The following is a 12,429-nucleotide window of genomic DNA, read 5'->3' on the forward strand; positions in this document are numbered from 1 at the left end:
ATGCATATACCCATTCTTTTTCAGATTCTTTTCCCATATAAAATCCTCCCTGCTTTGTCAGGACTGTCAGGAACACCCAGTAAGGCTGATCCCAGGCCGCTGCCTTAGCCTCTCATTTTGCTTCTGGGAGGCAATGGGTACCAGGAACAAAGAAGCAGCTGGGGCTGCCACCTCCTTCCCTATTTATGCTTCCCTGTACTTGGTCTTCAAGTCTAGACTGATATTCATTTTAACATTTTAAATCTTTGATGATATTCACTCCTGAGTACAAATTGAGAGAGGAAAGGAAAAAGGGTCACACACATTTGTTCTGGTCCCATCCACTCCAGCCCATACTGGGCACTGTATGTTGCTGCCGCTAGCAGAGCCCTGATTCTTCTGTGTTCTTGGAATACAATTGGACCGGCTTCTCCTGGAATTGACCTCCATCCACATGGCCTTTCTAGCTAGAAACAATGTACCACCTTCACTTCCTCCCCTTCCCTTCCTTTCTCATCTCCCACTTCTGTCCCCAAAAACTGTCAACTTTACCTTAGTCTCACAAATTCACTCCTCCCCCATTCATGCACAGCTTCATTGCATTTGTATATACCCTAAGGGTAACAAATACTAAAGGCTAAAAGGATCAAAAGGTGATAGAAAGGAAGTGAAGAAGGCCAGTGTGTAAGGCAACCGGGAGGGTGGGGACTGTGGTGAACTGGAAAGAGTATCAGTGAAACCTGAGCCCCATGTGTGTCTCAGCCCCAGCCAGGTGTGGTCATTTGAGAAGACAGGTCCAAGTGTGGCCGGTTTTTTAAACTGCTGTTGTTTCTAATGTGAAATGTACCAAGTTAATATTGGCAACTGACTTTTTTAATAAAAATGTTTTAAACAAGTAGACCACCACAGGGGGCAAACAAAACACATCAGTGGTCTGAATTCAGCACATGGGCTGCCAATTTTGGACCACAGGTTTGAACCAACATCCTAGCTAAGACTTTTTTTTTTAATTTTTAAAAATTGAAATATAGTTGATTTACAATATCGTGTTAGTTTCAGGTGTACAGCACAGTGGTTCAGTTATACATATGTATGCTATTCTTCTTCAGATTCTCTTCCCTTATAGCTTATTACATAATACTGAGTATAGTTCCTAGCTAAGACTATTAATATGGTTACTTCTTTGGTCTCCTGCCTCTACTCTCTCTCACTTCCGTGTACTTTGCCTGATAACCGAGTCACACCAGCTCATTCCTGGCATCTCCCTTCTCACTGTCCCCCTGCTAACTTTCCCACGAGATCAAGGGCAGACGATTTAGGCAGGCGCCAGAGTTATCACTCTCGGACTTACCCCAGGCCCATTCCACCCCCACCTGTGCTCTTCCCTGGCAAACACATCAGTACCTGTGTTACCTCCCCTGAGGTCTTTCCCAGGCACCTGTGTCACCCCGTTGTAATGTCTATTTACATGTATCTCCACCCAGACTGATGGTCCTTGACACAGTGACCACCTTAGCCAAGTCAAACTGTATTAAGGATGTTTATTTCCTTGCCCCATTCATACATAATTAAGACCTGAGCATCCTTTTGACAGAGACAATTTCTTCTTTCCCCTCATTGGTCCCCCATGCCCTCAGGTACAAGTGCTCTGGGATCCAGGGCGAGCTGGCCCTCTGCCCCAGCTGGGTATTCTTGTGGGCAGGTCTCTGGAGTTTCTGGGGCTTCCTTAATCCTCTTTCTCTTGAGTTTTGGTTGTTGAGGAAGTTTCCTTAAAGAACCTGAAAAAGGGAAAGTCAGAGACAGTGCTGATGACATCACAAATAGAGAATCTCAGTCTGTAACATGTGGGGGGCATGGTAAGGACTCAAAGGAAGAACAACAAAATCTTATCTTGCTTCCAACCTATGTCCCTTACTCTTTTCTCACAGAAACCCTGTGGGGTAGGGAGATGGTATCCCTCCAATTTACAGTTGAGGGATCTCACACAGGCACAGAGTAAGGAAAAGGGCTGCTGTTCAAAGCCTTAAGCCAAGCTAGGGGTACAGTCGGGACTAGACCTCTGGCTTCCGACTCTGATTCCTCCCCACTCCTCGCTCTAGTTTCACAGCCCAATTCCCAGTACTTTGTTGCTGGGTTGTTTGCAAACACCGTTGCCACCTTTTTCCTTAAGAACTGACTCATGAACATGGTGCCCAAGAAACACCATGCAGGTCACTTTTAACTGCACGATAGACTTGGTGATTCACTCCGTCATGGTGGCTCTACCAGGTAATATGTGTTATCTCATGTAACACAATGTGAAAAACACAGCCTCGTCTGTAACATATCCCAGCCAAAAACATGTTTAACATGAATTCATCGAGACTCATGACCTACAATCCTGCTCCTGGATAGAAGAACAAGCTTCAAAGATACCAAAAGGAAGTAATAAGAAAAAAGCAGAAATTGGAACATTCTGCAAAATAGCCTGATCTCTTCGACAGGCCAGGGTGTAAAAAAGGGAACTCGGTTAGGTTAAAAGAGGCTTAAGAGACATAACCAGGTGAAACACAGGGTTTGGGAAACCAGTGCAAAAGATGTCTTTGCTGGGAAAATTTGAAAGTGGAGTATTTAATTCAACAATTAGATGAAATGAAGATGTTAACATGGAAGGTTTCTATAACTGAAAAAAGTAAGTTCAAATCAAAATCCTATATACGGCATGGTCTCATTTTTGTTTAATACAGGTATTTATATACATAAAAAACATCTGGAAAGTGCTAACTGGATGACAATGTTTATATTTTCTTATTTTTTGCTGATCTGAATTATCTAATTTTCTAGGATATGCTTATGCTTGTAATAAAATGTTATTTTAAGAATTACAATTTCAAGCCCAATTTCTTATCCCACCATCCAAGCCTTTTTCCTGTTACACGCCAGCCTGCACCTCTGCAATGTGCTCGGCCATTCACCCCTGAGCCCAGCCTGTCTACTCACTGCCCCCTCACCTCCATGCACACGTCCCTCCCACCTCTTTCCCCTTCCCCCTCCCTCTCCTTATTCCTTTCTTTAAATCCTGTCCCAAACCTACCTCCTCCAGACCTGCCCTTTACCCTGTATTCTGAGATTGTGCATTTGTAGGAGGGGGATAATAATGCCCATCTCATCAGGATGCTGCAGGGTTTGGGTGAAATTAAGAGATACAAAGCTCTTGGTACAGGGAGACGCTGGCCCAAAAGCCTGCACCTCACTATCGTCATCTGATTCATGGACAGCTTGGCCTAGATCATTTTTTAAAATCAAGTAATTAATTTTATTTATTTGGTTGTATCAGGTCTTAGTTGTGGCAGGCAGGCTCCTTAGTTGCGGCTCTCCGGCTCCTTAGTTGTGGCACGTGAACTCTTAGTTGTGGCATGCATGTGGGATCTAGTTCCCTGACCAGGGATCGAACCTGGGCCCCCTGCATTGGGAGCACGGAGTCTTAACCACTGTGCCACCAGGGAAGTCCCTGACCTACATCATATTAATGATGGACTGGCCTTCATTCCACTGTATGTTTTACTTCCTCAATTTAAACAATAGGCACTGGGGCCACGGGCCCCCGCAGAGCCCAGGCAGAGTTCTGGGTCTCGGTAGCTGCCTGACCTGGGCCCTCTGTACCTGACCCATCCTCATTCCTGCCCTCCCACTTGGTCCAAGTGACCGGTGGACTGTGACTGGTGAAGGTGCCCTGAGGGCTGCCCCAGCCAGCCTGGCCTTCAGAGGAACATCTGGGTCCAGTTTAGGACCATGCTCTGCGGTCCTAGGCTACCATTTGCCTTCATCTTCTCCCCCAGGAGCTAAGCAAAAAGCCAGTTCCAGAAGGGTATGAGGTAGGTGGCCCAACACCTCTCTGCACCTCAGTGCACAGGAGGGGCCTTCATAGGTTCCAACGTTGGCTGGGGTCCCTCTCACTGAAGAGTCTCTGTCCCCTAATCCCACACCCTCTGTCCAGAGAGCCAGGCCACGCAGTCACTGCAGAGGCCAAGGCTGCCGGGAAGTCGGTTCCCAGGCCAGCTGGCTGGACGGCCTCCTCCCTGGTGGAATGAACCCCTCCTCTGCCCATACCCTGCCCAAAGCTGAGGGGGCATTCTGCTGCTGCTTGGACACTTCCCGGGAGTCCCTGCTCTTAGCCTCTAGGAACATCTCTGCTCTGCTTCTGGTTGTACGGGAAAGTGCTTTGTTTACATGTTAACTGAAAAAGGCATGTTTCCTGAGACCTCCAGGTTGGGGGGTTGGGATGAAACAGAACAGTGAAGGGAACACACCTAAATGTTAATATTCATACCCGTGGGTGATGGGTAATTTTCCTCTCTTCTATTTTATACTATCTGTACATTTCAAACTTTCTATAATGAGCATACCTGTGGGGAAAGGGGGAAAAAGAGAAAAGAAAGAGTGGAGAGGGGGAAGGAAAATGGACAGAAAGAGAAATGCAGGGATGGGACTTCCCTGGTGGCACAGTGGTTAAGAATCCGCCTGCCAGTGCAGGAGACATGGGTTCGAGCCCTGGACCAGGAAGATCCCACATGCCACGGAGCAGCTAAGCCCGTGTGCCACAACTACTGAGCCTGCACCCTAAAGCCCATGAGCCACAACTACTGAGCCCACGTGCCACAACTACTGAAGCCCACGCGCACCTAGAGCCCATGCTCCACAGCAAGAGAAGCCATCGCAATGAGAAGTCCGTGCGCGGCAACGAAGACCCAACACAGCCAACAATAAATAAATAAATAAATGTAAATAAATAAATTTATAAAAAAAAAGAAAACAGAAATGCAGGGATGGGGACTCCCCTGGTGGTCTAGTGGTTAAGACTCCGCGCTGTGAATGCCGGGGGCGCGGTTCGACCCCTGGTCTGGGAACTAGATCCCACATGTCACGTGGTGCGGCCAATAAATAAGTAAATGAATAAGTAAAAGAAATGAAGGGATGAAGAGAAGATGGGGAGGAGGGATGAAGACTATGTCAGGTGTTCCACGGGACACACAGGCCCCTCCTCCAGGCATTACCTCTCCTGCTGTGGCCCTCAGCTCTCAGCTCCCCGAGCAGGGAGACCTGGCGGCCCGGGGCATGCATCTTGGACAGCCTCTCCTTCATGGCACTGAGGTGACTGTGCAGCCCCCAGGCAGTGCAGAGCTTGGGCAGACTGTCCTCCTTGTTGGCAGGCAAGGAGCTCTCCGGGATGTCCAAAGGGTAGAAGGCTACCTGCAAGGGGGCCACAGTGTTGAGCAGAAGAGAGGGGCCCATGTGCCAGAGCCCCAGCCCTGCCCTTGTTAGGCAACTGCTTCGGCCGGACTGCACCTCACACCTGCGTAGCCAGAAGGATGGAGGGCCACAGATGGGGACCATGGGGACATTGAGACCAGGCTGCCAACTGTCCCTTCTTGGGTGTCTCTTTCCGTTGGGATATGTCCTTCATCTCTTTTTTGAGTATAGTGTCTTATGTGTTTGTAATGAAACAGTGGTACTTGTTTTAAAGTCCTTTGCAAAATTAAAGTTGAGAGCCTGAAAACATCTTTTGAAATTTTCCTGCTGCTGAAATCCAAGAATCACCAAAATGGCAGCTCCTTATATTCAGAAGGGGAATCACTGAATCCACTCATTCATGTTCAGAGGTAGAAATAAAGACCCAGAGAAAGAGAGGATTTGGTTAAGGATGCACAGCTGGAGCAGTGGGTGGGGTGAGGTCAGGGCGGGGCTTTCCTTTGAACTAGATTATGTTTGAATCCAGTTCCTCCCTCCCACTTGCTATGTGGCTTGGGTCAAGTTACTTTACCTCACCACCTTCATTTACACACTGTGGACAATAATTCTAATTACCACTCACTGTTGTGGCCTCTCCCGCTGCGGAGCAACAGGCTCCGGACGCACAGGCCCAGCGGCCACGACTCACGGGCGCAGCCGCCCCGCGGCATGTGGGATCCTCCCCGACCGGGGCACGAACCCGCGTCCCCTGCATCGGCAGGCGGACTCCCAACCATTGCGCCACCGGGGAAGCCCTAGTGTTACTTTTGAAGATGACATGAGGGAACATAATGTGCCTGGTACATAAAAACTGTTATCTGTGATTATTCTTTTGGATCAGTGGTTCTCAAAGTGTGCTCTGTGAAATACTCTAACCTCACAGACCCCCTGAAAAGTGGGGTCCACTCAAAGTGCAAGAGAGAAACCAATGGATTCTAATGTAACCTAGTGTGAAAAGTTCATTGATACAAATCTGAAAAGGCTACATACTGTATGATGCCAACTACATGGATATTCCAGAAAAGGAAAAACTGGAGACAATAAAAAGATGAGTGATTGCCAGGCGTCTGGGGGAAGGAGGGAGGAATGAATAGATGGAGCACAGGGGATTTTTAGGGCAATGAAACTATTCTGTTTGCTACTGTAATGGTGGATACATGTTATTGTACATTTGTCAAAACCTATAGAATGTGCAAAACAAAGAGTGCACCCTAATGTAAACTATGGACATTATTTTTTTAGTTAATAGTGTATCAATATTGGCTCATCAAAGATACAAATGTACCCCTCTAATGCAAGGTGCTAATAATAAGGAAGACAGAAAAGGGTGGGATATGGGAACTCTGTATTGGGTTGGCCAAAATGTTGGTTCGGGTTTTTCTGTAACATTATATGGAAAAAACTGAACTAACTTTTTGGCTAACCCTATACCTTATACTCAATTTTTCTGTAAACCTAAAACTGGTTTTAAAAAAAATGTCTGGGACTTCCCTGGTGGCACAGTGGTTAAGAATCCGCCTACCAATGCAGGGGACACAGGTTCGAGCCCTGGTCCGGGAAGATCCCACATGCCGCGGAGCAACTAAGCCTGTGCACCACAACTACTGAGCACACGTGCCACAAGTACTGAAGCCCGTGCGCCTAGAGCCTGAGCTCTGAAACAAGAGAAGCCACTGCAGTGAGAAGCCCTCGTACCACAACAAAGAGTAGCCCCCGCTCACAGCAACTGGAGAAAGCCCAAGCACAGCAGCTAACACCCAACAATGACGACCCGACGCAGCCAAAAATAAAAAAATAATTAATTAAAAAAATTTTTTTTATTTCTATTTTAAAACATTCATCAATATGGTTTCAGATTCCACACTGCAATTAAGTAACTGCCACTTTCTGAGTTTTGGTGTGGTATCAAAGAAAACTATCCACGATTATCTGAAAACACTAATAAAATACTCCTCTCTTTTAACTATATATCTGTATGAGGCTGGGTTTTCTTCATGCACTTTAACCAAATCACTATATCATAAGAGATTGAGCAGAAGCAGATATGAGAATCCAACTGTCTTCTATTAAGCCAGACACTAAAGAGATTTGCAAAAATGTCAAACAATGCCACTCTTCTCTCTAAATTTTTTTGTTTTGGAAAATACAGTTAATGCTCATAAAAATTATGTTAATATATAACGGACTCCTTGTTTTTATTTTTAAATGAATCAGTAAATACATATTTTGAATTATTTCTTTAGCTTTAATTTCTAGTAGGGCAAATAAATATCAATAGATGTAACCTACAGGAATACAGGTTTTGGGGGGTCCCCAATGATTTTTAAGAGGGTAGAAGTGACCCAAGACCAAAATGTTTGAGAAACACTGTTTTTGGACAAAACCTGCCCAGGATCTTTTTTTTTTTTTTTAATTTTTTGGCCATGCCTCATGGCACGTGAGATCTTAGTTCCCCGACCAAGGATCGAACCACACCCCCTGCATTGGAAGCTCGGAGTCTTAACAACTGGACCACCAGGGAAGTCCCTGCCCAGGAATTTGTCCTCTGTCCTCTGTCCTCTGCAACAATCTCCAGAGTCTCCCCCAAGCTGGCTGTGCCTTTCTGCCTGGCCTCAATCATCCCTGCCCATGGCTCTCCAAGGACTGTGAACAGTCCTTGCCCCTGTTCACATCAGGGTGTGGGTGTGGAGGATGAATAAATATCTAGAACTTGAAGCTGAGTCTCTGCCCTCTTCAGCCCCACTCTGTGCCCACCGCAGGGGCAGTGGCGTCTTCCTCAGGCAGTGAGTGTGGAAGGGACTGAGGGGTGCTGGCTGTATCAGAGGGCCCTTCAGGGAATTCCCTGGTGGTCCAGTGGTCAGGATTCCCGGCTTTCACTGCAGGGGGCTCCGGTTTGACCCCTGGTTGGGGAATTAAGATCCCAAATGCCGCCCTTCAGTTGCAGGCCTCCCCTCACAATTTAAGAACACACCAACCAACCCTCAGCTGGGCCCTGGAGGAACCTCACCGGGAACTTGGCCGTCTGGCTGTTCTTGGTATACTTGTAGAGCCTGTAAAGCTGCTTCGCCTCCAGTTCCGAGAAGAGGGAGACAAATCTCCAGAGCCTCCTGCAGGGGAGAAGTCCAAGCCCAAGGCTGAGGGGAGCGGAGCACAGCCCCTCTCCCTCCAGCGTTTGTCCTGTGGCCAGGACCACCTGGGGGGAAATGCTGCCTCCTTAGTGTTTGGTTGGGGACATGGAGTAATGGGGATTTGCCAGACCTTGGATACCCTGTATCGGTGAGGAGCCCCCCACACCACACAGCAGTTATTCGATCAGAGGCCATTCCCTCCGGGCTCAGGAGAGTCCTCTGTCCACTCAGTGCTGCCCAGAGTCGCAAGCGGACCCTGTTCTCCCCATCCCCCTTCACCATGCTCACTCCAGGATCCTGACTCTTTCACACTAAGATAAAGAACTAGGAGATTTTCATTAAGGTGTGACCTTGATTCTAGAGGGGTCGGCCCAGGAGTGAGTGTAGTGGTAAGGGTAGGGAAGCTGCCCTACTTCCTCCAGTGCTTGATTTCCCAGGCTTGGCAGTAGTGCTGCAGAAAGGTGTTGATGTGGTCCCCTAGGACCACCAGGCTCTGCTTCATGTACTTCAGCTTCTTCTCCTGGGGAAGGTCCCTCGGCGGGTGCAACTTTCGCAGGAACTTCTTCAGCGGCCTTAGACATTCTTTACACTTAGGAGGCAACAGGTGAAGTGAGGGGCCACAGGAAAAACAAGAGGCAGCTGGGCAGCCCCACAGAGCCAGCAGGTTGGCCCAGCTGCAACCCTTATGGCCCAGGAAGTGTTGAGGAGGCTCCCGTCAACCTCTTACCCCACTTCCTTCCCAAGAGTGTGTCAAGTGGGGCTGTGAACTATGAGTCTGAGGCCTGCCAACTTCTGACCCAGGTCTCCTGACCTGTGGGGAACGGGGACAGGGTCCTGGGCTGGCCCCTTACTCACAATTTTGAAGGTGTCTTTGTCCAGGCCCTTGGCCTGGCACACAAGTGAGTCTCTGGCAGGGATGGTGCTGGAGCTCCCCTCTAAGCAGGGTCCATCCGTCCCCTGGGAGGAGGCAGGGGCAGGAGTCAGCTGGGGGGCTTGGGCTACTGCTCCTGAGGGGAAGTGCTGGGCAACCACTGGTCCAGACGCCAGCCAAAGCCCTTCTCCATTTTCCCAGTGACCTCGTCCTTGAGCCAGCACTCAGGTGAGTGAGCCCCGGGCAAAGAAAACCGTCTCTGAGAATTGCTGCTTAGAAAAGCTAGAACGCCCGACCCATTTCTTTTATAATAATTGTAGCACAGTATACCAGCTAACTTTGCAAAGCACTTGATAAACATTAACTCATTTTATTCTCCCACAGATTCTGTGAGGCTAGAAATCATTATTCCTGGTTACAGGCGAGAACACTAATGGCACCAAGAAGTTTAAGTAACTCCTTGGGGGGAATGATTAGGGATTCATTTACTCATTCATTCAGCACTTACTGAGTGCCTAAAAATCCCAAGCCCATGGGCTAATGGGCACTCAGAGAGTGTATGACGGTGATGGTGATGATGAGAAGGAACTTTCTGACAGCAAGCTGGGGCAAAAAAAGCCGAAAATTAATAACGACGAAGTGACTGTGGAATTGATACTTGAAGCCAGAGTACAGGATTAGACTGACACGAGATTCACACCTGACCTTTCAAAAGCCTCTCAGAAAAGTGAGCATTAATTCCTGCCTGTGTTCAGGGGGCACAAGGAAGATCCAGGCCCAGACCACTCTGAAGGGATAGACCAGGGAAAGGGAGGGAGAAAGATGGAGAGGGAACGGGACACAGGCTCCTCCAGACCCGAGAGAGAGGGGACTCTGGCTGATCAATTCCATAAACACACCACACAAATCAGACAGACCTCACAGACCATAACGCATGTGCACACACACATACACACACACACCCGAGCCTCTGTATCTTCATAAACAACAATCATCTTGCCGAGAACCTTCCCATCATCTTGCCAGATATATATGTCCTTGATAAACATCTGTCTGAATGAATTAACCTTCTCTTGTTCTTTCAGTCTCTTGCCAACTCGTGTACCTCACCCTTTTTCTTTCTTCTCTCCTTCCTTGAGTTTCATACTCTCTGCCTTCCCAAACCAGCCCCTCCAGGGCCCTCCTTTCCTCTCTCCCTCACATCCCCAGCCCCACTGCACCTTCTCTAGTGGCTGGTCCCCTTCACCCCCCTGTCCATCTAAGGCTTCCATCTCAACAGGTGTGCCGATGGGCTCCAGAGGTAGCACTCCTCAGCCCCCTTGGGCTTCTGACCTACTGCTTCTGGGACCTGAGTGTCTCAGGGAGTGGGCAGGTTGACACTCAGAACTCGGAGCAAAACCATGGCAACTGCCAACACAGAGTGCCATGCCCCTCCCCCTCCCCGGCCCTCCCCCACCCCTTCCCCGGGTGACCAGCCTCTCCTTCAACAGGGACTGGCCTAGGGAAGTGAGCAGGTTGTGCCAGGTAGATCCCAGACTTTGTCAGATCGCACAGCTGGACAGGAGGGGCTGGCACCCCTTCTCCCAAGAGAACTGTCAGATGCTGTCCATTTTGAACCCGGTTAAGGCTTTTGAAGTCATTTTCCTGCGTGTGTACCATTCATGCCCCTTCAGTTACAGCGTAGGCTTCCCGAGAGTGAGGACCAGGTTTTGTAACATCCCTTTCCCGACTGGGGACGATGGACTAGAGGGTATAGGGAGAAGGGAACACTGTAAATCTGTCCTGGGATAGATCTTCTCTTCCATCCACCGTAATCTCCAGGAAGGGAAGGAGCCCGTTGTGTCGGGTGGTGGTGGTGTTTCTAGAGAGGTGTACAGAAATACTAGCCACCATGTATTATCTCAATTAACGCTCACAACAGTCTTCCCCGGGGTAGGTCCCAGCAGTGATCCGCATTCATAGAAGACTAGCTGAGACGCACAGAGGTCCCGTAAATTGCCTTGGGTCCGCTGCCAGTAGTAGGTGGGGCGCGAGGGTTTGGGTCAGATTCCGACCGCCCTGGCTTTTCCCTCCTGCGTCGCCCTCGGGAGGATCAAAGGTCGCGGGGAGGTCCTCGGAGGCTCTCGGGGGCGCGGGTCCAAGCCGCCCCCTCATCCCTACCGCGGCCCCGGTGGCCGCTCAGGGCGCACAGCGGGTCGGGGCGCTGGTAAGACCGTGCGGCCTCAGTTCCCTCACCTGACCCGCACCTTCTTCCTTGGATCGCGGAACTTCCTCTTCTGGCCCTTGCCTTTCTGTCCTCTGGGTCCGGGTCCTGTTTTCCCCACTCCGTTTGGCCCTCTACCTCCCCTGCCTTCGCGGGCACTGGGTCGGACGGCCGTCGGCCAACCCAGCCCGGGCTGAGGCTGCGGCACGGTCCTCCCACGTCTCCCTCTCGCCATCTGGCAGCAGTAGCCGCGTTTGACAGGGGCATTTAGCTCCTGACGTTCCTAGGGGACAAGGTGGCTTTGCCTCCAAACTGGAGCACCAATTCAAGATTATTTTGCGGCTGTTAAGAAGGATAATTACACTGGCAAGAGTGAGAGGAAAGGAGCTCTTTTACAAACTTCTATAGGGAGTAATAATTAGTAAAAAAAAAAAATTAATTTAAAATGTTAAATATGCATTCCCTTTTATTTTTTTTGGCGGTACGCGGGCCTCTCACTGTCGTGGCCTCTCCCGTTGCGGAGAAACAGGCTCCGGACGCGTAGGCTCAGCGGCCATGGCTCAAGGGCCCAGCCGCTCCGCGGCATGTGGGATCTTCCCGGACGAGGGCACGAACCCATGTCCCCTGCATCTGCAGGCGGACTCTCAACCACTGCGCCACCAGGGAAGCCCTGCATTCCCTTTGACTCACAAATTCTACTTCTAGGAATTAGCCCTACGGAGAGATATATGTATGAGGACTGTTACAGTGGTGACAATTTGTAAACAACTGAAGTGTAATCCATAGGAAAGGGTAAATACAATGTGGCACACACATACTTAAAAATACTACTCTAGGACTTCCCTGGTGGCGCAGTGGTTGAGAGTCCGCCTGCCGATGCAGGGGACACGGGTTCGTGCCCCGGTCCGGGAAGATCCTACATGCCGCGGAGCGGCTGGGCCCGTGAGCCATGGCCGCTGAGCCTGCGCGTCCGGAGCCTG

At 49.5% G+C, this 12,429-nt stretch overlaps 1 protein-coding gene across 1 annotated transcript; it reads right to left on the bottom strand.

Annotated features, from left to right (window-relative positions):
* Positions 1–649: 649 nt before the first annotated feature.
* CHCT1 (CHD1 helical C-terminal domain containing 1) lies at positions 650–10,532 on the bottom strand. The gene is made up of 6 exons (XM_022552714.2): positions 10,467–10,532; positions 9,231–9,332; positions 8,789–8,964; positions 8,255–8,354; positions 5,013–5,208; positions 650–1,757 (listed from the first exon to the last, which is right to left on the bottom strand). The coding sequence occupies exons 1-6, from the start codon at positions 10,515–10,517 to the stop codon at positions 1,594–1,596; spliced, it is 789 nt and encodes a 262-aa protein (XP_022408422.1). The 5' UTR covers positions 10,518–10,532; the 3' UTR covers positions 650–1,593.
* Between the last annotated feature and the right edge of the window lie 1,897 nt (positions 10,533–12,429).

The sequence above is a fragment of the Delphinapterus leucas genome, chromosome 19 (assembly GCF_059928025.1).
Source record: "Delphinapterus leucas isolate spDelLeu-1000000601 "Yukka" chromosome 19, BTC_Dleu_Yukka2, whole genome shotgun sequence".
Lineage (NCBI taxonomy): Eukaryota > Metazoa > Chordata > Mammalia > Artiodactyla > Monodontidae > Delphinapterus > Delphinapterus leucas.